This window comes from Canis lupus, chromosome 2 (genome assembly GCF_011100685.1).
Source record: "Canis lupus familiaris isolate Mischka breed German Shepherd chromosome 2, alternate assembly UU_Cfam_GSD_1.0, whole genome shotgun sequence".
Taxonomy (NCBI): Eukaryota; Metazoa; Chordata; class Mammalia; order Carnivora; family Canidae; genus Canis; species Canis lupus.
In genome coordinates this window covers 55619956-55644169 of record NC_049223.1, presented here as the reverse complement: position 1 = coordinate 55644169, position 24214 = coordinate 55619956, and the positions used below count along the sequence as shown (strand labels likewise).

The following is a 24214-nucleotide window of genomic DNA, read 5'->3' as shown; positions in this document are numbered from 1 at the left end:
TGTAGAATCTCAACTCTTCCTCCGACACGAAGGGAAACATCTCAGGGGTGGAGAAGCCTGGCCTCCAGGGGCTTCCCGGGCACCGGGAGGTGGGCGGCCTCGCTCGCCAACCCCGCAGCCCCTCCGTGGGTTCCGAGGCCGAGCACGTGGCCCCGGGCCATCCCGAGTCCACGGCAGACAGCCCCACGCCAGGCGGTCCTCGGAATCACCGACCGGCCGCCCTCGACAGCTGCCAGGTCGCCGAAGCCCGGGAAAGACTCGGGAGCCACCAGCGCCTGGAGGATTGTAAGGAGACGCAACAACGTGCGGGCCCGGGAAGGGCCTGGAGGAACTGGTACGTCTTAGGGACGGGCGCCGCACCGACGTGGAGTCCCTCGTTCTGACCCTTGTCCTGCAGTTAGCAGTCCAGCTGGTCACCGCCAGGGGAGACTGAGGCAAGCCACGCCGTTCCCAGAACTTCTGGACGGGTCTACAATGATGTCAAAATAAAAGTGAAAAATAAACTCTAGGGACGCCTGGGTGGCTCAGTGGCTGAGGCCTGCCTTCAGCTCGGGGCCCGATCCCGGTGGCTGGTTGCTGGTCGTCGTGGCAGGAGATGGAGACCCAGTGAACCATGAGCTGGATTTGAAAGCTCCTGTGACATGTGGCATAGTGGCACTTCTGTCCGTATTGCATAGGCCAAAGGCAAATTACATGACCACTTCCCGATTTCCAGGGTGGGGGTGGGGATCGTCCCAGCAGGAGGAGTGGCTCCAGGCCTTGAGGGAAACCAGACATCTGGCCCCGCCTCCAAGGAGGAACAGCAAACACCTTACACAATCGCACAACCCACCAAAAAGAGGTTTGTCGCTAGCTGTGTCATGCTGGCCTCGGAAAGTCAGGCCGAACATTTTCTTCCCTAAGTTTTCCATCAGCTTAAATACCTGAGAGTTTTCTGCTCCTCGGAAGTCGTAAAGAATTCACTGACAAAAGCGTCTGAGTCCGGAGCTGCTCCGAAGATGCCCTCAGCGACTACCTGGCTCGGTGTTGTTTCCTGCTTCTGGCGCTCTGGAGCCCGCTGGGTTCATTCACATTTTCAAGAAGAGTATCCGTGTCTGCGGAGAAAGGGGAACCCTCCCGCGCTGCTGGTGGGAGCGCAAACTGGTGGACAGCCACCCCGGAAGCAGCACGGGGTTCCTCGAGAAGAGATGCTGCAGCGATTGCACTATCAGGTGTTGAGCCAAAGGATGCAAGACACGAATTCGCAGGGATGCAGGCACCCAGATGCTTACGGCACTATCTGCAGTCGCCAGACCATGGGAGCAGCTCAAGTGTCCGCCAACTGATGGTAAAGGTGGGAGCTGCATGTATAATGGAATATTACTCAGCCGTCAAGAAGGAGGTGAAATCCTGCCATTTGCAATGACACAGAAGGAGCCAGAGAGCATTATGCTAAGTGAACTGTGTCATTCAGAGAAAGACCAATGCCGTATGGTCCCACTCCTATGTGGAATTTAAGAGACAAAACTAACAAACGTGGGGGCAAAAAAAGAGATGGAAACCATGAAACAGACTCTTAACTGTAGAGAATGAGCTGATGGTCACTAGACGGGAGGTGGGGGGGTGCTGTGCTGGTCGTGATGAGCACCCGGTACTGATGGAAGCGCCGAGTCACTCCACTCCCGAGACTAACAGAACACTGTGTGTTAACTAACTGGAATTTTAATTCAAAAAAAAATTTTTTTTAAGTATCTGTGTAGGGCAGCCCGGGTGGCTCAGCGGTTTAGCGCCACCTTCAGCCCAGGGCGTGACCCTAGAGACCCAGGACCGAGTCCCACGTCGGGCTCCCTGCATGGAGCCTGCTTCTCCCTCCCCCTGTGTCTCTGCCTCTCTCTCTCTCTGTCTCTCATGAATAAATAAAATCTTTTAAAAAATAAATAAAATAAAAAGTATCCGTGTAATCCAGATTTTAAAATATATTTGTATAAAGTTTTGTCCAATACTCTTTTAAGCTGTTTAAATTTTCACTACATCAGTAGTCACTTCTCGTTCCTTTTAAGTGGTTCATTCTTTATTCTTTCCAGCTTCAGGGAGGTATAACTAACAAAGAAGAATTCTATAAATTCAGGGTATACAAAGTGATGATTTCATGTGCATATACAGTGAAACGATCACTACAGCCAAGCTGATCAACATGCCCGTCACCTCACGTCGTTACCACCTTGCTTTTAATTATGTTTAATTTGTATTAATTAGTACAGAAACATGCATTCGCAAAAACAGTGATTTTGATGAAAATAGTAACAGAAGCTCCTCCAGAGTGGTTGTGAAGATTGAATAATAAGTTCATATGGAAAAAAATAAAATACGTAAGTTCATATGGGAACATTGGTGAGGACAGTACTTTGGTAAGTATATTGCTAGTGTTAGCCATTGTTATTATTAATTATGTGTATAATTTCCCGGTTTTGATCACCCTGGTACTTACTGTTAAAGCAGAATCACATATGATCCTCTTTACCAATTGGCCAGAGGGTTTCCTATCCTTAATAACGTACTGACTTGTAATATATTCACAGGTAAGGAAACCTGCTGAGTTGTGTTGAAGTCGATGAATAGGACCTTATGGGGGGAAAAGCATGTGCACAAGCCCATGGCAGTCTCTTAGGTCACAGAATAAGGAAACAGGCTATGATCACTAAATTTCACTGCGATTGTCTTATCTTTTTTGTTCTCTCTTTTTTTTTTTTTTATCACCTGGATCTTTTCCCACTAGAAAATAAAAACCGGTTAGGCAAGGGAGCCTTGAAATCTTTTATCTTAAGTAGACGACAGCAAAAGGAAAAAAATCTGCCCACTGCTTTCCACGTGATTCCTATGAGGACACTGTTTTGACTCAGGTTGTTTTTTTTTTTTTTAATTGGAAGCACTTTGTATTTGTTAATACAATATATATTTGTATTTGTTAATACAATATATCTCTTAATACACCTGAAACTAATACAATGTTGTATGTCAATTATATCCCAGGTTTTTAAAAAAATTGAAAAAATGTATCTCACATGAGTCCATTGCTTTATAGTCATGTTAACATAAAATTGCCAACACTTGTTAAATTAACATAGTTTGTATTTCTAGCCTTTTGGTCAATGAAGTCATTGCACAGTCCCAGCTAATAAGGAAAGTCTGCATTCATAACTATGTTTAAAGACATAAACAGCCCCATTTTAAATTCCTGCTATAAGACTAATCCGATAGGACTAACATTTTACTTTTGCGACTAAAGGAGTCAAGCTCTTATTTGCATATATTGCAAATCATAACATTTACTTTCAAAATGCTTGGAAGCAAAAAAAAAAAACACAAAATGCTTGGAAGCAGTCTGTCTCTCATCCTCAGGTAACCATACTCCTTGTTTTATTTAGTTTTTAAAGATTTTATTTATTTGAGAGGGAAAGAGAAAGAGTGAGAACATGAACAAAGGGGAGGGGCAGAGGGCAAGGGAGAAGCAGGACTCGATCCCAGGACCCTGAGATCATGACCTGAGCTGAAGGCAGACGCTTCATCGACTGAACCACCCGGGTGCCCATCTACCCCTCATTTTATAGTTTATGTGATTAACTTATTTAGAAAACATCCTTTATAACACGATAGAAGGAAAGGTTCAACCCAACCCTTATCTACGTGGTCCAAATGTTGTCGATCAGGGGAACCAAGGAAAAAGCCTCCCAACCAATGCAGGACAAGTCGACCTCTCATAATCGCAAGTGTGTGGCGAGCCCAAGAAAGCAGGCAGGACACCGTCCGTGTGTCCCCGCACTTGTCCTTGCAAGAGTCCCGCAGCGGAGGGGCTGCTGGTGGCCTCTGGCAGATGGGGACGCCGAGTCAGCTGGGCCCGCCCAGGATCCCGCAGGACCGAAAAGGCTGATCCTCAGCTCCAGGGCTGGCATGGCCTGGCTTCCTTTCCATGGCTCAGGTTGGCACCCACTAATGGCCCGGGGCCCAGCTCGCTGTGGCAACGCGCGTCCTGGTTCTGCGGGGTGGGCGCCCGCAACAGCTGCTGGACAGCGGGCTCCCCCGGGCCCCGGGATGTGGCCGCCACCTCGTGGGACCAGGCCGGCGAGCGGGCCGGGCCTCAGGTGGCCTACGGAGCCACGCCGCCCTCCCCTCGGGTTCCAGCAGGTGCGGGGTCGGGCCTGGAGTTGCACCACCCCCGGGGAGGCCTCACCGTGGGCTTTCCTGTCGCCTGGCTGCACCCCTAACGCTCCACCCGGTCGGTCATCGTGGATCACCCCCCCCCCCGGACATCCTGGCTCCTGGCTGCCTGGCACTGTCCCCAACATCCCTCCGTCGTAACTGTGGACCCTTCACCAGCACCCCTACGTGTCCCCCACCGCTGGCACATGCTCAGACCCAACGCCACACAGGCCAACAGCGCGTGGATTCAGCCAGGCAGCCGCTGCCCTCACTCCCCCAGCTGCGATTTGTCACCCGTCCTGGCCACACGCGCCAGCCCAACCACCTCATCCCTTTCCGGATGATGTCACGCTCACCACTGGAAACCCTGAGGCTGGCCGGCCGTGCCCCGGGGTACCCCACATCCACACCTCCCGGCCAAGTGTGGAGAGGAACACGCGGCGGGGCAGACAGGCCGCGCTTCAAACCCAGGCCATCGACTTCCTGTGGGCCGAGGGCCGCTGGTGAGCCTGCTGCATTCTCTCCTCCTCCTTCTCCCCAAAATAGTAGCTAACAAATATCCTGGACACTTTTTTTTTTTTTTTTTTTATCCTGGACACTTTTCATTCTCACAACCACAACGGGATGTTGTCTGATGAACAGATGAAGAAAGGTCAGTACAAAATGGTAAAGTCACTTGCCCACATGGCTGGTTACTGGCTGAATCCGACCCAGGCCGATGGCTCCAAAGGCTGAGCTCTCGACCTCTCTAGGAGCGGATCTTGTCTTCGTTCGCTCACTCCCAACGCTTGGAGCCTCCTCCTCCTCCTCGTTTTGCTGTTCATCTGGTTTCCACGAAGGTGGCCAGTAAAGAACCCCTGCAAGCCCGCCCCATCCCATCTACATGCCTAATGACATCTGTGCCCATATACTTTGCCTTCCCCCTTGAACCATACCCGAACTACTCCTTCTAAGCTAACCCTTCCCTTTGGGTACTCGACCCCAAATCCCCTCCCAAAAACATCGTCCCAGCAATTGGCCTCCCTCTCCCATATCACTAGCTGTCCCATCCGCACGAGTATCCTGGTCGGCACATGTTCTGTAATTCTTTCCAGTTTAAATCTTAAGTGAATTACGAATCTCAAAACATTAATGCTCAGTGGAAGCCAGCCCCCAATCCTAAATTCTGTGCAATTCCTTTTGTATAAAACTGTAGCAAATGCACACTAACCTGCGAATCGATGGTGGCACAGAGTTTACTCGACATCCAACTCTCCCAAGTAGAACAGAAATTCCAAGAGAACAGGGATTTGGTCTATAGGGTTCACTGTAACATCCCCAATTTCCTGACCTCTAATGTGGCCTGAATAAATACCAGGATCCGTGAATTAGCGTCTTTGGAGCTACTTGGTTGTGAATGAAGGAAACCACTCACACGCATCTAAGCAAAAAGAATTTATTACAAGGATTCCAAATAGTCTCATGGCCCCGAGGGAAGCCCTAAGGTACAGCCAGAAGGGAAACGGAACCGCTGGGAACCCGGTCTCTTCTCTAGCCTGCCCTGCTGAGGCAGGATGGCTTGGTCTTGCAGATTTTCTCCGGACTTAGTTTCCTTCTCCTTTCTTTGCTGATGATCCAAAAAGCATTCTCAGAACCCCACATTTGCCAAGATCAAGAATTTGGGGCACCTCGGTGGCGCATAGAAGCGTCCAACTCTTGCTTTCAGCTCAGGTCATGATCTCGCAGGGTGGGATCGAGCCCCATGTCCAGTACAGAGTCTGCTTCAAATTCTTTCTCCTTCCTGCTTCTACCTCTCCTCACTCTAATAAATAAATAAAACCTTTTTTTAAAAAAAGGAATTTGATTATAATTCCTAGTTACTACTCCCGGCTTAGCCTGGGCTTGAGCCAGATATACCACCCCCGGTCTAGGTCACTATCTGGGGAAAGAGGCACGCAGCCTAGTCACAGTAAGTGCCTCTTCGTGGCTGAGGGAACATTTTATTCATTGAAGAGACAATTTAGTTACTTGTTAAAGTTAAGCATTTGAAAACTTTCCTTAAGGTTTTAGATTTAACTTATATTCCATCCATAATACTAGTTCATCTTAATAATCACTTTCAAGGGGGCCTTTAATTCATGTTTCATAAAGTAGATTTAAGTTGAACACACTAAATTTAAAATTTTTTTAAACAAATCCACTTACAATCCAAATTCCTTTAAACAATAGCATTTATACACTTAAGATGTTTTTCTTGTAAATAGCACTTCAAATGCTTGATCCAATAAGCAGAACCTTCCCAAGTGCTTAACTCTTACAATAAGTTAAATGTACGATGAGTTCCTAAGTTCTCTGGGACATGTCAAGATTTTTGCAGGCTTAGTAATATTTTAAAGTACTTTTCAACTAAAATTCAGAAGCCTTAATATCTGTCATTTTATATTAGAATCCAAAGGCCAACGCAACACAGCATAATATGCCTAATATGCCAATTGTGTTTAAATACTTTAAATAACAAATACTTGTTTGTCCCAATGAATATAAAAACTATTCTTGAAATTACTATACAGTATCAATGGCTATGGGAATTGCAAAACCTTTTTGAAAATTCATCTTCATTCTAGATTTCATCCAAGAACCGCAGCGCTCGGTGAAGTCCTGTTAAAGGAACAGGAGGCTTGGCCCCAGAGGCCAGGTGGGTTCACAGTGCCGGGATGATGAGGGACTCAGGCCTGGGGGAAAAGTGGGCTGACCACTGGAGCTCATTCAGCATTAAGTGACAACACCAACACTGGATGGCTGTGATGAGACTTGAATAAAATAATGTATGGGAAAACTCTTGTCACGTGTTGCACACTTGATGGCAGCTAGTTTTAGAATTTTCAACTTCTAATTTTTACTAGTATACAGCATACTTAAAAGTTAAATACTTTTAAAAGCTTTTAAATACAAAATTTACTTAAATAAATTAACCCTTTTAACATGAAGACAGGGTTTCTGACCTTGTCTAAATCTCATAATTACTCCGGGAAATAAACCCCTGGTTTCTTCATAAGCCACTGTGCATTCACCAATTCAAGAAAGGGAAACTAGACCCTATTTTTGAGCACATGCCCTTTCCAGACCACAGAAATATTCTTTTCTGCCTTAAAAAAAAAACCTGAATTCACAAAACTAAACTCTAAGAGGAGATTCTCATTGCATAATCTTCCTTAAGTTTTTTTTTTTTTTTTTTTTTAAACACAAAGCAGGTTTCCTTACAGATAACTACTTGAGGTGGAATAGGAACTGGGAAAAGGGAGAAGTAGCAAGTGTGAAATCAGTGTCCTAAAACAGTAGCCAGTGACTATTCATGAATTCACATATCTCAGAAAGCCAAGAAGAAAGAATATCTTTATAAAAATGTGGCTTACATCGACCTTTAAAAAACAAAAACTATTTTCCAAAACAAGCTACTCTATCTTTGAGTTCTAAAACACAAGATGATTGTGGAGATTAGAGAAACAAACTCTAAAGACTGATTACAGAAAGTGGTTTTCAGAAGGGTAGGAAGCTGTAAGAGAAGCTCCAAACATATGTATAAAAGGTTGAAAGGCTATTTAATTACAAGATAAATGGCAAATTTTATCACTCCTCTGACCTGAAATTGAAAACTGGGCAGAAAAAAATCTGTGTATCAAGAAGGAGAAAATTGTGGTCCGATAAGGTCTATCTGTAGACCTTGTTCTGGTAAGAATGGTCAAGATTAAAGGAATGGAAAGAATCTGGAATGGACAGCACAATTTTTAGGTATCAAATCTGCCTCATCACACTCTTTGAATACATGTTCTAACTAATTCAGAGTAAATTGTTCAAAGCTGGCCACTGATGTGTCACATGTGGAGCAGACGCAGTCCCATTACCGGCAGAAGCGGAACATGGGACCTAGGATAAATGATAACATCAAGGCAAGGGAGGCGAGATCAGCAGGGCTTGGAAATCCCACACTGATTAGAGGATTTATTTCTGTTGCTGTTTCTGTTGTTGTTGTTTGTCCAGGAGAAAAGTAAAAAATAAAGCCCTGCCCCTTTGGCAGGATTCCCAGTTGAAACCCATTCCAGGGTTCTGAAGGCCTACCCAAATGTTGATACAGAACTTTGCTGTATTAAAATTAATATCACTTTGTCCAAGGTGGACAATACACTACGACCAAGACAACTCAGATCTTCTAGCCGAAGATGCCATGAAATAATTCAAAGTATTACATGGAAAACCATGTCTTACAATAGGTACTTATTTACCAATTCTAGATATTCCAGTCTCTTCCATCAAACTGCTTCTGTGAATACTTTTTTGGGCTTTTTTTTTGTTTTGTTTTTACTGTATCAGAGATTCTCTTTCCAATAGTTAATAGAATCAAATCTATTTCAAGTTAGCTGTTCTTACAGGTCTCATCAGACACTACGATTCCATCTTGTTCTCTAGAAATCCATCAGATGTATGCTGCAGCACAGAAGTGCTTTCTTTCCTTGTCATAGTAGCAAAAAGCATATCCATCATCCCCAAGGTTTCTAGTAGTTCTCTCTGGTAATCAATCTCTTTTTCTACGAGTCCTTGAAGTAACAAAAACTTTTTATCAACTACGGGTGACTGACCAATCACAGGAAGATATATATCTAGAAAGAGAGAGAAAACACATTAATTAGAAGTACTTTTCTTAATAAATGAACAGCAATAGTTAGAAAAGGTATGAAAATATTAAATATAAACATACTGAAAAATCTGTACTTATTTTATAATTTATGATTTATAGAAAATAATCCAGCTAAATAATTTTTTTTCAAAAAGAAGTACTTATAGAAAGTACAGTGTGGAGATTCTGACCTACTTTCATTTTCCCCTTAAAAATTATAGATGTCTAAAAAAAATTGTTTGATTTCATAACTCTAATTTTAGCAATTCAGAGTCAAACTACTATAAACATTTTACTTCCCTTAAAATGCACTGATTTACTGTGGTTGTTTTCTTCCTGACAATCGCTACTGGAGAATTCATAAAAACAAGGTATTGTGATCTATGCAATTTCATTATTTGACATCTCTAGTGCTGCAATTCAAGTTTTTTTTTTTTTTTTAAAGGTTTCACATATTTATTTGAGAGAAAGAGCAAGTGAGAGAGAGGGGGAGAGAGAGAGAGAGCACCAATGGGAGGGGTGGCGGCGCAGAAGGAGAAGACTCCCCACTGAGCTGGGAGCCCTACGCAGGGCTCGATCCCAAGACCCTGAGATCAGGATCTGAGCCCAAGGCAGATGCTTAACTGACGGAGCCACGCAGGTGCTCCGAAGTTTTCAAGTTTTAACAACTACTTACCAATAATTATTTCCGCAGCATTGATCAAAACAGGGGCAAATCTTGGTTGAGACAGATTCCTACAGAGCAAAAATTATTTTATGAAAAGTGTCAACTTTAAAAATATCCATAAAATAAATTTTAAATTGTTCCATCAGTTCTCTACTAAGGTCAATATAAAAGTAAAGGTCTCTCTTATTTGAGATAAAGAAGGAGTTCAGATGCAAAATATATGTTTCATAGACATAAAACATACCGTATCAAAAAATTAAGAACACGACTGATTTCCTTTTCATCCCGACCTGCAAGGGCATTTGCAAGGACTCCTCTTCGATTTAGCTCCTTTATGATGGAAACTGTAATCTCAGGTGTCTTTATTGTACAACTGGGCTAGAAAAATTTTCGGTGAACATGAGCAGGTAAGACAGCGCAGGAAACAATGATAGTCTTAGAACTCACTAAACATTACCAAATTTAAATAGGTTTATATCATTACAGTTTTGAGTTGCAGTAATACACAATTAATAAAATCATTCTTTTAAAAATATGCTCCTCGTAGGTTTAGCAACTGTAACAGATGTACCACTCTGGCGGGGGGGGGGGGGGTTATTGATAATAGGAGAGGCTATGATTGTGTGGGCGCAGGGAGTCTACAGGAAACCTCTGTACCTTCCCCTCAATTTTGCTGTGAAGCTAAAACTGCTCTAAAAAATTAGTCTTAATTAAAAATATAAACACACACACGCTCTCTCCCTCTCACAGGGATAACATATTGTATGTATGTATATATGCTTCCCACTCACCTCAAGGACTCTGTCAAGTGCCTTAGAGACCCGGAAATTTTTCAGATCCCTGTCATACAATTCTAGGTGTTTCTTTGATGGCCTGTTGATCAAAATGTCGTCCTGTATTACAAAGTAAATTTATAAAGAAAAATCAGTATCTGCACAGTTTCATTCAAAATAAATTTTTTCACTGTGGGATTTTATACTAGGATGACCCTGAACTATTTAATAAATAATGGGCATATCCCCAGAATGCAGACTAATTAAAAATGGAATAATTTGCTACATCAATGTGTTCTTACTCTCCTATGATTTAACTTAGAACACATACATAATACCTCACTCTGGGCAAACATTAGAAAAAAACAAAAATGGGAGAGACTGAGATCTAGTCCCAACGACTCTGATTACCAGTAGTGAGATGCTAGATCGACCAGAACTTCTATCTCCATCTTCTCAGATGCCAAACGGGGACATAATCGGCTCTACTACTGTTCAGGGTTGTTTAGGAGATCAAATTAGATAGTGTGTCAAAGACATTGTTTTGAATATGGTAAAATACTATATGTAACATTGTTACGATTCAGGGTATCAAAGTAGACCTCATTCCCCATTACTTACTAATAATGTCCCCAATCTAGCAGTCTGCAAAGAATTAAGGTAGAGAAAAGCAAAATAAAGTTAAATCCCATGTGAACTACACTTTCCAGTAATGTGCAGGGATGGAGCTGCCTACTCTAACAAACTACACCTTTTTAAAAAATGTAAGAAATATGCAAATACCCGTTGCTTCATGTAACTTTTTCCTTTAATAAAAGTTCGATATGCAGGCCTCCTTCTCTTGGGAAAAGAATCCTTCTTTGCTTCAGATTTCCGATGTTTCACACTCAATATTCCATTGGTCATTCCTACAACTATCGTCTCATCTTCGTGCTATAAACAATTAGAAAAACAAGTTACTCTATTCCTAACCCATCATTTAGCTTACTTTTTCTTCAAAATACCACTTCTAACATGTTTTCTGCTTATCCATACTTTCACTAAGAGTTCCACTCAGATATACTCTGCCTAACAATAATCTGTGCAAAAAGTTAGAAGAAATAATTTTTTCCTCCAGGATACTATTATATTGATAGTGTTTAAATTATCACTGGCAGTTTGAATAATAATACAGTTAATGACATCTTGGGAAACTTCTAAAATAATTTTTTTTCTGCATCCTCTTATTAGAAAAAGGATCATGTGATGGCATGACTTTCCATAATCTTGCCAAGAAAATATTTTGTAATCAGCTTTTCCTCTTCTAATTCAGATTTCTATATGATGTATTCAAATATCCTCTTTTCAATGGCTCAAGAAATTTGACAGTGGACATCCCAGAAAAAGCAGTCAACAAAGACATACAAGTTCACTTAGTTACTCGCTTTTCTCACTCTTTTTTTTTTTTCCCTCAGAGAGCCAACTTGATTTTCTAGAGTATGTTAATTCTAAGTTAAATGTATTGAAAGGAGATTTATCAGTTTCCCAGATCCTGCCATTCATGGTAACAATGCCTATAGCTATACTTGATTTGAAGGTATATAGTGAGCAAGATCTAAATCTCAATTCATACTAAATTATTGAGACAAGTCATATAATACAAATTATCTTTACTATCTAATATGGTAAGAAGAAGACTGGGGTGCCTGGGTGGCTCAGTTGGTTAACTATCTGCCTTCAGCTCAGGGCATGATCCCAGTGTCCTGGGATCCAGCCCCGTGTCAGGCTCCCTGCTCTGTGGGGAGCCTGCTTCTCCCTCTCCCCCTGCTTGAGTTCAATCTCTCTCTCAAATAAACAAATAATATCTTAAAAAAAAAAAATTTACTCACATACAAAGATAAACCCTACAATTCCATTTTACTTTAACAAAGTTAGTGAAAGCTTTAAAAAGAATAAAAGTACTCACCGCAAGTGCAAGACTCAAAATTGAAGCTGCATAATCAAAACTGTGGACTACTTTATAGGAAGTCGTACTATATACTTTCACCTTCCTGAAAGAAAGAAAGAAAGAAAGAAAGAAAGAAAGAAAGAAAGAAAGAAAGAAAGAAAGAAAGAAAGAAAGAAAGAAAGAAAGAAAGAGAAAGAAAGCTTTGTTACAAATCACCTTGGAAATGAGTGTAAAATGCAAATTTCCTATTTTTTAGAAACTCAATATATAAATATTAAAATTTATACAGCAATGAAGAAAAATGATTAACAATATTAATTACAAACTAATTCCTTACTGAATCTAAAAATCAACTGTTAGCGGTAGCTATGTTTATATATAAAGACAAGACTAGCCACCAAAAGGACAGACTATGAACCACTGTCACCTGAAGATGAAACTTGAGAGTAAAGAAAAGGTTTCAAAGTACACTGGGAATCAAAAGAGCAGGGTTTCTCAACATTACCATGATTAACACCACAGGCCAGGTAAGTCTTTGTTGTGGAGGCTGTTCTGTGCGTGGTAGGCTGCCCAGCAGCATCTGCCAACTACCATGAACAGAGCCAACTCACATTTGATATTTGAGGGACATATCTAAAAATCAAGTCCTAAATTGCCTAGTAACACCGTTTCAGGGAATCTGCTACATATTTACATAATAAATTCCTTTGTGTTAAAACTATATTCTAGGGCAGCCCCGGTGGCCCAGAGGTTTAGTGTCGCCTTCGGCCCGGGGCGTGATCCTGGAGACCTGGGATCGAGTCCCGTGTTGGGCTCCCTGCATGGAGCCTGCTTCTCCCTCTACCTGTGTCTCTGCCTCTCTCTCTGTGCCTCTCATGAATAAATAAAATAAAATCTTAAAAAACATATATGTGTGTATATATATATATATACACACACATATATATATATTCTAGCTTTTAAAACATGTATACTTTTTAATGAACATACTGAAAAACCAAGGCTTTCCATAACAAAAATAGAAAATACAGACATAAAATAATCAAAAACAAATAAATATGACTACTGGAAATGCGCCATAGCTCCAGCCACATGCTACTGAGTACTTGAAATGTGGCCAGTGGAAATAAAGAACCATATTTTTAATTTTGATTTTAAATAAATTTTAATTTAAAAACTGAGGTAGTGTAAAAATATTTTTCTGTTAAACAACTACATTTCACTTTAATCACTATAAAATATTATTACTGTATCATAGGGCATGTATTGGATGCTTAACTGATCTGTCTTGGTAATATTTTTACATTGATTACATATTGAAATAATATTTTAGATACCCTGAAATAATTTTACTGAGTTCTTTTTGCCTACTTAATGTGGCTACTAAAACATTTAAAATTATATATGTAGCCTACATCATATTTCTATTGGACACCACTGTTTTAGAACATTAACTAATGGAATACTACTACTAATTGGAAATAGTAATATCTGAGGGGCGTCTGGGTGGCTCAGTGGCTGAGCTTCTACCTTCGGCTCAGGTCATGATCCCAGGGCCCTGGGATGGAGCCCGCATCAGACTCCCTATTTGATGGGAAGCCTGCTTCTCCCTCTCTACCACTTGTGCTCTTATGCATGCTCTCTCTCACACATAAATTTTTAAAAAATCTTTTAAAAAAGAAAAAAGGTAAAATTTTAATCACATAAATGTATAGAAGTTTTCACATGAAGTTTCAAATTTTTAAGAATATAAGCTAGAATACATACATACACTCATTAAATTTTTAAATATACACATACACAATAAGGATTTTTAAAGAAATCACAGAATGACAGACTAATTAAAAAAAACAATGTTCAAATGGTTCAATAAAATTCCTTAAGTATATACGTTGAAGCACTAACATTTTTTTAAAGATTTTTATATATTTTTTTTATTTTTTTAGATTTTATTTATTTATTCATGAGAGACAGAGAGAGAGAGAGAGGCAAAGACAAGAGGCAGAGGGAGAAGCAGGCTCCATGCAGGGAGCCCGATGTGGGACTTGATCCTGGGTCTCCAGGATCACGCCCTGGGCCGAAGGCAGCACTAAACCACTGAGCCACTGGGGCTGCCCTGAAGCACTAACTTATGTCAAGCAAGAAAATAAGTTTGCTGTATATGAATAAAAAAAGATCAAAACTAATTTTCAACTGAAAATATTTTTTTCAGAAATTATTTGACAGAACATTTACTTTATCACAAATACTTCAGAAATAACTCATTTCCTCAAGCAGTAAATATCCATACACCAGTAATAATAAAGAAAATTAAAACGCTAACCTATCCAGTGACCCAGAAAGTAACCTCTGTCCAGAGCTGCTCAGATATAAACACGTCACAGTTTTATGATGATTTTTCAAAGACACTAGTAATTGTCCTCCTTTCAGCATGTCCCAGATTTTAACATAACGGCCTCCTGCAAGAAGAAATAATCATTAATTTGAAATTCTGCCTAACATTTAGTATTTTAAAGATTTGAAAAGCATTCTACACTGGACAGGGCACAGCATGGAGGTGAAGTGAGGGGTCCCAAGCAAAACTGCCTGGTTTCAGTGCTGGCTCCATCACTCACTAACTTTGAAACTGAGAATAAAAATAGTTCCTACCTCAAAGAACTGTTATGATGATTAGATAACTGCATGTTTGTAAGTTCACAGAACTTCCCAGCAAAATAAAAAGTATAACCAAAAAAGATTACAAGAACTGTAATAAAATCATTTGGCAAAAGAAATTTGGGGTCACTATGGAAATGAATAATATAGCTTTATTTCCTAAACATTTTGTGAATCTCACCAAAACTAAAAAAACTTCCCTAAAACTTCTACTCGAAGAGTTAGTAGGTTCCTTAAAGGCAATTCACTCTAATAGCTTAAAAACAATTCTTTTAATACGGCATCTTTTATTTCAATGAAATGTGAAGCAAAAAGTCTAGAAGGTAAAACAGGAAAATGAGTTTGAGAGGGAGGAGCAAAGGTCTTACCTATCCTAACTGGGAAAGGGGCGCATAGGCCAGTTCACAGTCCCTGTCTCACCACCTGTGGCAGCTCACGAGAGAGCATAGTTTAAAACAACTGATTCTGTCCAAGCTCACATTTCCAAAGCCTACAGGGGCTGAGTGAAGGGACTGCCCAAGATTGTACAATTAGCTAGTGACACAGAAGAGATGCCCATTCTCCCTGTTTAACTTGAACTTATTTCCGTTTCTCAAAATAACAGCAAGAAAAATGGATACATCTGACAATGTTATCAACTTATTTTGAAATTAAAGAGGTCCTGGGGAATAAATATAAAACAGGCTAATTTTTATTTGGATTTTAAAATTGAGAGGAAAAAAAGGCTACACACACGGTCACACATATGCTATAAGTTTTACTACCTACGTATCCTACTGTCAACACATTAATTTTGACTTGATAAATGAAAAAAGTCAATTTACTCTTTCCATTCTAATTTTGAAAATGCTCTATGATCAGCATAACGAAAAAAGACCTCAGTTACAAGTTGATGTAAACTGTGTCAAGACCCCTTCTGACTCCACATTATATCCTCCTCCAGAATTACTGGCTATTTTCTGGGTAAAGTCATCTCAATCTAGAGACACAGAAAAGAGACAAATCTGATTCTAGAATGAAAAGGACTGTGTTTTCAAAAGCTGTTACAGATCTCTTAGGTAGGGATAAACAGGAATACAACCTGGATTTCTAGGTTAAATACACAATGTAGTAGACTCTCAAGTCCTAGGATTTCAGATCTGTCACTTTATCTTGTAAAAATTAGTTTAATAACTTTTATTTCCGTAGCTGCAAAATACGGAGAAACCTACCTACCTTCTAGGTTCAATAATATGTATATAATAGCACAGTATCTGGCTCACCCTCAGTACTCAATAAATAATAACTGCTGGCCGCCCTACTTATCAGTTGAGCAAAACCTAGGTATGCAATTCAAGGGCACAGTGTTAAATTATAAGAAGTAACTAAAAAAAAAAAAAAAATCACTCATTCGAGATGACCAACAATATTAGTAAAGCAATTTTTAAAATACCTGCTGATGCCAGAAGTCCTCCAGAGGGAAAAAGCAGGACACTTTCCACTGGCTGCCCATGCTCAACAGAGATCACACTCTGGTTTGTTCGTGCATCAAACATCTTCACAGTATGATCATATGACCCTAAAATGTCAATTTTTGTATTATGTGAACTTATTATTTAAAACAACAAAAACTAAGTATGTGTGTTTATCCAAATATAAATTCTAAAAGGAGAAGAGGCTTAGATGAAATTTTAAGGACACATATGTACATTCATGAAAACAGAGTATTTCCATACTCTCTGGTACTACTGTTTTCTAAAAAAGCATTTTACTGTACTATATTATACTATACTACATTATACTAGATCTTAAACTATTCGGATCTTCAAGCTATCATCACTACTGAATCGTGGGAACCTTTGCACAAGCACCCACAAACACTGTATGGCATTATCTTTGTTTCTTGGCTGCTGTGAAAACCGTTACAGTTCTGACACTCATGTTTCCAGGCAAGCCTGATGCTTCCAAACGCTGTTTGGAAGACAGTAAGAACAATCACCAAAAGAAAACAACTGGAAAAACAGAAACATATTCCTTTATAAAAATGTTTAAACTGCTCTATCCCAAAACATTATCAAATTATATCACAATTAAATTATCCACTTCAGGAGGGAAAAACAGTTCACTAACCTGTTACAAACAGATCTGGGTTCAGTTTGCTAGCACATCCACACCTCACATAATCAGAATGTTCTTTGAATGTCACAATTTCCTTGGAGTTCGGGATATCCCACAATTTAACTGTATAATCATCAGCCCCAGAGACCACATGATATTTGTCAGCTGTAAAATCAACTGTGTGAACTGCTCTAAAAAATCAAGAATCAATATATTAAAAAGCAAGAAAAAAAATTATATCTCTGGCATCTTCTAACATAAAAACACTCCTTTTCTCCAAATAACAAAAAAGTAGCTCAGAAAATCTTTAAAACAGGTGTTTGTCTCTAAGCCAATTTAAAATTTTAAATACCTCTACTCTATGAAGTTAATATAAACAGCCTTAAAATTATATCTTCTAATATGTTGCCAATTCTACAAAACTCAATGAAAGTAAATGTTCTACAGGTTGGAGCAAAGGTACTTTTAATTTAAAAAAATTTCAAAATGGATAGTTAATTACAAAATCCTAAGACAGACCTGCCATGAAGTAGTATCATACTAAGTGAATTTGTTATACTTTAAATGTTTCCCTGATGAGGAAAGATCCTCCTGACAATATACTATAAAAAACACTTGAGATTTTAAATCAGTAGCAAACTTCAGCAATGAACTAGGTAATCTTGATATAAAGTTATAACTGCTCTGGCCATTTAATTTACTAAGTGGCAAAATATTAACTTCAAGAAGAAAAAGAATCAACCTTTCAAACCTGACTTCAAAATAAGAACCTCTAATGTAGTCCAGATTAGTTCTGATTTATAGTTATAGGGTTGCCTTTGGATCAGTGGTTTATAACCTGGACTGGTCACAGAACTCACAGATTAGGCAAAAACTATAGGAAATCTTCCTAGACAAACGTACATTTCTCGAAATGTCACATATAATTCTAGGGAATTCATGAGCCCTGTCAAACTGGACCATACAACTGTACCAGATGAAGTACTCTATTGTAGAACCACCAAGAAATAAAGGATACACTGGTACATAATCTTCATAGAACTGCTCTGTGTTTTTATTCAAAGCCCAAAAAACAAACAAACAAAAACTGTCTATATGGTGACAGATGTTAACTAGACTTTTTATGATCATTTTGCAATAGACACAAATATTGAACATATACCCAAAACTAACAATGTTTTGTTCATTATACCTCAGTTAAAAAACAATGTAAACATTTTTGAACAGTGGCTCTTACTTAGTATGACCTTCAAACTGCCTGAGGGGAGCTCTCCCACTTATATCAAAAAGCTGAACTCCACCATCTTCACTGCCAGCCACAAGCAGTTTACCATCCTGACGAAAAGTAGCACAGTATGCTGTGTCTTTAAATCGGGAAAAGGTTTTTATAGGTTCTTGAGAGTACCGGCCATAAATGTGAATCTACAAAAAGATAAAAAACGTAGTATTTGACCAGATGGCTCAAGATCAGTAGCAAATATAAACTACATAAAGGAAAAACAAACTTAATATATTTACCCTTGAGGAAGCGGTGACAGCGTAATTGTATGGAGGCTGCGGAGAAAAATCTACTTTTGACACTGCACCAAACTCCTTGATTTGAACAGGGGTCTTAATAAAAAAAAAAATAATACAGGAGATTAACAGAGTTACAATTGGAAAGACCTTTTAAGATTACATAATTTCTTATTGATCATTTCTCTGTGCTCTTAATAACATTTACTAGGATGTATTTAGTAAAGAAGTATGATGAAAGCAAAAAAAAAAAAAAAAAAAATTCAAATCCATCACTCAGACTATCCTGGTTGCCATTAAAGTAAATAAATATATGGCTGGAAAACCATACCCTACTCTTCGTCTTCAGCAATGGAGTTTTCTGTGATTATTACTGGGGGGAAAAATAGTTATACCTGTACCAGCATACATTTAACCATGTATTCTGTAACTGACACAAAGATCATACCATGCATGCAGGCTGTTCTGCACCTTGCTTTTTTACCACTCAGTAACACATCTTAGCTAACTTTTGATATGCTCAACAGATTTGCCATCCGTTATAGGATACATCATAATTTACGTTACCAATCTACTACTAACATACAGAGATTTTTCCAAAATTTCTAGTATTAAAAATAATACTTTAATAAACACCTACATACATACATCTTAGCAAATTTGGGGGAGTATAATCATTAAGTTCCAAACTGCAGAATTTACATGGCCAAAATATATTTTTATCATAATGTCAAAATGCCCTCCAGAAAGTTTACACCACTTTTCCTCCCTCGAGTAGCAATGATGATCAAAATTTTTCATTTGTGTCACTGTAACAGATGAAAAATAGTATCCAAATTACTGTTTCAATTTACACTTTTTTAATTATGAACGAAGCTGTAGCTCTTTGTTATATTTACTGGTCATTTAAATTTCTGATTCCAGGGGCACCTGGGTGGTTCAGTCAGTTACCCGTCGCCTTTGGTTTAGGTCGTGATCCCAGGGTCCTGGGATGGAGCCCCACATCAGGGTCCCTGCTCAGCAGGGAGTCTGCTTCTCCCTCTCCCTCTGCTGATACTCCCTGCTTCTCCTCTCTCTCTTTCTCAAATAAATAAATAAAATCTTATTTAAAAAAGTTTCTTATCCCATAAGCCTCCCATCCCAATCTTTTTCCATTTTTGTATTTAATTGTTCATTTTCTTTAAAAAATCATTTCCAAGCCTTTGTAGACAGTCTGGAAGAATTCTGCATCACTTCTTAGTTTGAGAAAAGCAAAAGAAAAAAATAATGCAAGATTCAAATTCAAAAATTTATTTCACTTGGCATCCATTAATCATCTGTTTATTCTCTGCTAGGCAGTTGTATGATTAAAATCACTAACCAATACGGACTTTTATTTTAAAAATTCCAAGAAAAACTATCAAATATCAAATTTCCCACCCAAACTAAACTGCTGATAGATTCTTTTTAGTTATTAGTTCTCTATTAGAGTATCCCAAGTGTAACAAATGCTGGAGAAATAAGCATAAACGCAAACCCTTCATTACCATCTACATTTACCTTATAGTTGTTCCAGTACAGTGTGTCCTGGGTGATTTTTTCACCAAGTACAGGATATGTCTGAATAGCTGCAGGCTTGTACCCAGACATAATTTCATTCGGTTGGACTGTTATCCAAGGATAAATAGTTGAAACTGACGTTAGAAATAAGTGACTGCTTTATGTCTGAAAAAGAAAATATTTTATATATATTATTCTCAAACCTGTATAGTTACCATTTTCACGTTGTGTCTTTTCAAAAGGCTGTGTAGTAGTGACCAATAAACCATTTAATTCTAACACAGAAGAAACAATCTAGAAGATGCAAGTAGAATACAGATAGGGCTACCAAAGTGCACCATCCATTCAGTTATACACAAAACTGCACACAAATGTTCTCACACTTAACTAACCAATTTATAACACACGGGAATACATCTCGCTTAGCCACCCAGTAGCCAAAGCAGAAGTAGTCCACTGGCCTAGACTGTTAACAACGCAAAAACATTAACGTGAAACTGCAAATACAAGTCTCCTGAAACTAAATTTAGGATGACATTTAATTTATTTGAACATGGTCTAGGGTCTTAACCTCCTGAAAGTCTTACAAATACCAAAAAGGAAAACAAAGCTAGGGACGCCTGGGTGGCTCAGTGGTTGAGTGTCTGCCTTAGGCTCAGGGCGTGACCCCCGGGGTCCCTGGATCGAGTCCCACATCGGGCTCCCTACAGGGAGCCTGCTTCTCCCTCTGCCTGTGTGTCTGCGCCTCTCTCTCTCTCTCTCGAATAAATAAAATCTTAAAAAAAATAGAAACAAAGCTAATATTCTAATATAGAAGCTTAAAATTAAATTTGAAAGCTTAAAAATAGGGATCCCTGGGTGGCGCAGCGGTTTGGCGCCTGCCTTTGGCCCAGGGCATGATCCTGGAGACCCGGGATCGAATCCCACGTCGGGCTCCCGGTGCATGGAGCCTGCTTCTCCCTGTGTGACTATCATAAATAAATAAAAATTTTAAAAAAAATTTTTTTCAAATAAAAAAATAAAAAATAAAATAAAAGCTTAAAAATAGGGCAAACCGGATGGCTCAGCGGTTTAGCGCCGCCTTCAGCCCTGGGCCTGATCCTGGAGACCCGGGATCGAGTCCCACGTCAGGCTCCCTGCACGGAGCCTGCTTCTGCCTCTGCCTGTGTCTCTGCCTCTCTCTCTCTCTCTCTCTGTCTCTCATGAATAAATTAATAAAATCTAAAAAAAAAAAAAGAAAGATGGACGTTCATTTTTTTAAAAAGCTTAAAAATAAAAGGTAATATTCTGATGCAGTTCCAATTTAAAAGCTTAAAATAAACATTTTTTAAAAATTAAAATGAAAAGAAACAAGAATAAAGCAATTCTGAAATTAAATTCTCAATTTAAATGACAGAATAGGGGACGCCTGGGTGGCTCAGCGGTTGAGCATCTGCCTTCGGCCCAGGGTGTGACCCCGGGGTCCTGGGATCGAGTCCCACATCGGGCTCTCCGCATGGAGCCTGCTTCTCCCTCTGCCTGTGTCTCTGTGTCTCTCTCTCTGTGTCTCTCAGAATAAATACATAAAATCTTTTAAAAAATAAATAAATGACAGAATAGGATAAAAATGAGTTATAACTTTTAACTGACATGGAATTAAGCCAAAATGTCTCTCCAGGACTATTCAACTGCAAAAGAAATTCATTTTATCTGTGGTGCAAATCATCATCTGTTTCAAAAGTCCTGAAAAGAGTGCACCAATAACACCAAAATAAATAGGTATGACATTTTCTAAAGGTTGTTTTGATGAAACATAGCAACCAACGATCAAAAGGAAACTGTTCTGTGCAAGTACCTACGATATACAGGACACTGTTCTAGGTTCTGGACGTACAACACTGAGTAAAACAAACAGTGCCCTCACACCCTCCGATATTTTCCATTTTAGCTGGTGAGTGGCAGAAGCTAGGAATATGAAATTTGCCTTGACTTGTCCTTCCTCTTCACTTTTAACACCCAAAGAATTAACAAGACCTGCTGATTTTACCTCCCTAAACTTCATCACGTCCACTCCGCCAGGTTCCACTGCTCCGATCTAGACCTTCCCATCTACAGAAACAGCGCAATGTGAGGTCTCCTTGACTCCCTTGCCCATCATCTAAACAGCCGTCAGCAAGACCTGACTACACAGCAAATCAAGCTTTTGCTACAAAGCACAACACTACCTGAAAACAAGGGTCCGACCTGCTCAACACACCCTATGATCTGGCCCTAACTTACCTTTTCAGCTTCACCCCCTTGCTATCCCTTTAACACACCCTCCTCTTTCTTCTCTGTCTTTGCTCATCTGTCCTCTTTGCCAGGAGTGAACTCTTCTCTACCCACTTCTTTCTTATCTTTTAAAGCTCAATTCAAGGATCAGACCCTCCACCCTTCTCTGAACTCCTAATGGCACTTCACTGTGCACATCTGTCAGTGTGCACTGTCAACGCTGCGTTTGTAATACTCTCTTCTTCCCATTAAACTTAATTTCCTATCTGGAAGACTTTCTTAAGTGCTTAAAGAAAACCTGGGGAAGGAATGAAAGGAAGCACTGTGCTGGGTTCCATGGAAGAAAACAAAATTAAAGGCACAAGTGGTGTCGATAGTACAAACACTACTCCGGCAAGAGTGAACAGGCCTCTTCTCTAAGGGGCCTGATGATAAATACCTTAGGCTTTGCAGGCCAACAGGCAAAACGGAGATTATGTAGTTATAAGAAAGCAGGCAAGAAAAAAAAATCCCCCCCATTTTTCTTTTTTTTTTTTTTAAGATTTATTTGTTTATGATAGACACAGAGAGAGAGAGAGAGAGAGAGAGAGAGAGAGGCAGAGAGACACAGGTAGAGGGAGAAGCAGGCTCCATGCAGGCAGCCTGACGTGGGACTTGATCCCAGGACTCCAGGGTCACGCCCTGGGCCCAAGACAGGTGTTAAACCGCTGAGCCACCCAGGGATCCCTCTTTTTTTTTTTTTTTTTAAATAACAAACACCCCCCTGCCAAATAATTATAGGTACAATTTTCTATTTACGAGTGAAAAGAAGAGACTTTTTTGGACGAAGGGAAAAGCACTTCACTTACTTCGGGTTCGAGGTCCGTGTTTCCTATCATCGGACACCTTGCAAATACTCACCTGTAGAAAGCCTTCCAGGCTCAGCGGCTGCCCGAGGAAAAAAAAGCCGCCGGCCTCCACCCCTCCACTCCAGCCTGCGGGCCTCCCCCTCTCACCGCATCGCAGGCAAAACCACCCCTTACAACAGCAGCCGCAGCGGAGTTCAGAGCTCCGCCTGCAGAGAAACCCCTTAGAGCTCTAACAGCGGGCAGCCCCGGGGGTGGGGTGGGGGGGCTCAGCGGTGGGCACCTGCCTGTGGCCCAGGGCGCGACCCCGGAGACCCAGGATCGAGTCCCGCGTCGGGCTCCCCGCAGGGAGCCTGCTTCTCCCTCTGCCTGTGTCTCTGCCTCTGTCTCTTATAAATAAAATCTCTTAAAAAAAAAAAAAAAAAAGGAGGGGACACCTGGATGGCTCAGCGGTTGAGCACCGTGACCCCAGGTCCCGGGATCGAGTCCCGCGTCGGGCCCCTGCGGGGAGCCTGCTCCTCCCTCTGCCTGCGTCTCCCTCTGTGTCCTGCGTGAATAAATAAATAAAATCTTTACAATGAAGCGGCTGGCGGATGAAAGGGAGGAGCGGCGCGGAGGGGGGGCGCCCCAACGTGGAGGGGGCGAGGAGGAACGCGGCCCGGGAGAGACGAGAGCCCGGGCGGCCGCCGGCGCACGCGGGGCGCGCAGGGCTCGGGGCCGAGGCTCCGCCCTCCCCGCAGCCCCGAGGCCGCCCGCGCCGCCCGCAGCCCGTGGGAGCGGCCCGACCCCGGGGACCCGCGCGGGCGCGGTGAGCGCAGACACGCGGGAGCGGAGCGCCCCGCGGGGACGCAGAGCCGCGCGGCCGGCAGCCAGGCTCGGCGGCGGCTGCGAAGCCTGCCCCCGCGGCCCTCCCCGCGCCCGCCGCTCCGGGCGCCCCGGGCTCACCTGCCAGGACCGCGCGGGCCTCCCGGGGAGCCGCCGACACTCGGCACCCACGCTCCGGCGCGTCGCACAGCAGTGACGCAACGACGTCGGCTGGCGCGCGTGACGCGGCGCGAGAGGGGCGGGGCCGGGGCCGGGGCGGGGCCGGGCGGCGTCGCCGCGGTGGCCCGGTCGGGT

At 41.2% G+C, this 24214-nt stretch overlaps 1 protein-coding gene across 6 annotated transcripts; it reads right to left on the bottom strand.

Moving 5' to 3' along the window:
* Positions 1 to 5595: 5595 nt before the first annotated feature.
* UTP15 (UTP15 small subunit processome component) lies at positions 5596 to 24123 on the bottom strand. 6 transcript variants are annotated; one of them, XM_038530832.1, is made up of 14 exons: positions 24041 to 24123; positions 20001 to 20165; positions 18465 to 18557; positions 18184 to 18368; positions 16959 to 17137; positions 16282 to 16407; positions 14518 to 14653; positions 12213 to 12297; positions 11051 to 11200; positions 10286 to 10387; positions 9739 to 9872; positions 9504 to 9562; positions 8581 to 8810; positions 5596 to 5977 (listed from the first exon to the last, which is right to left on the bottom strand). In XM_038530832.1, the coding sequence occupies exons 2-13, from the start codon at positions 20088 to 20090 to the stop codon at positions 8596 to 8598; spliced, it is 1554 nt and encodes a 517-aa protein (XP_038386760.1). In that variant the 5' UTR covers positions 20091 to 20165; positions 24041 to 24123; the 3' UTR covers positions 5596 to 5977; positions 8581 to 8595. The 6 variants fall into 6 exon arrangements, with proteins under 6 accessions (XP_038386760.1, XP_038386755.1, XP_038386756.1 ...); XM_038530827.1 differs by having other exon boundaries at positions 5598 to 8810; XM_038530828.1 differs by lacking the exon at positions 24041 to 24123 and adding an exon at positions 23533 to 23605 and having other exon boundaries at positions 5598 to 8810.
* Positions 24124 to 24214: the final 91 nt, after the last annotated feature.

Bases quoted from the DNA above. Each gene is read 5' to 3' on its own strand.
- UTP15 (XM_038530832.1), bottom strand. From the start codon at position 20,090: ATGTCTGGGTACAAGCCTGCAGCTATTCAGACATATCCTGTACTTGGT. The intron at 11,201-12,212 runs GTGAGTACTTTT...AATTGTTTATAG, and splicing joins TTTTGAGTCTTGCACTTGCG to CACGAAGATGAGACGATAGT. The intron at 10,388-11,050 runs GTATTTGCATAT...TTTGTAATACAG, and splicing joins AAAGTTACATGAAGCAACGG to GACGACATTTTGATCAACAG.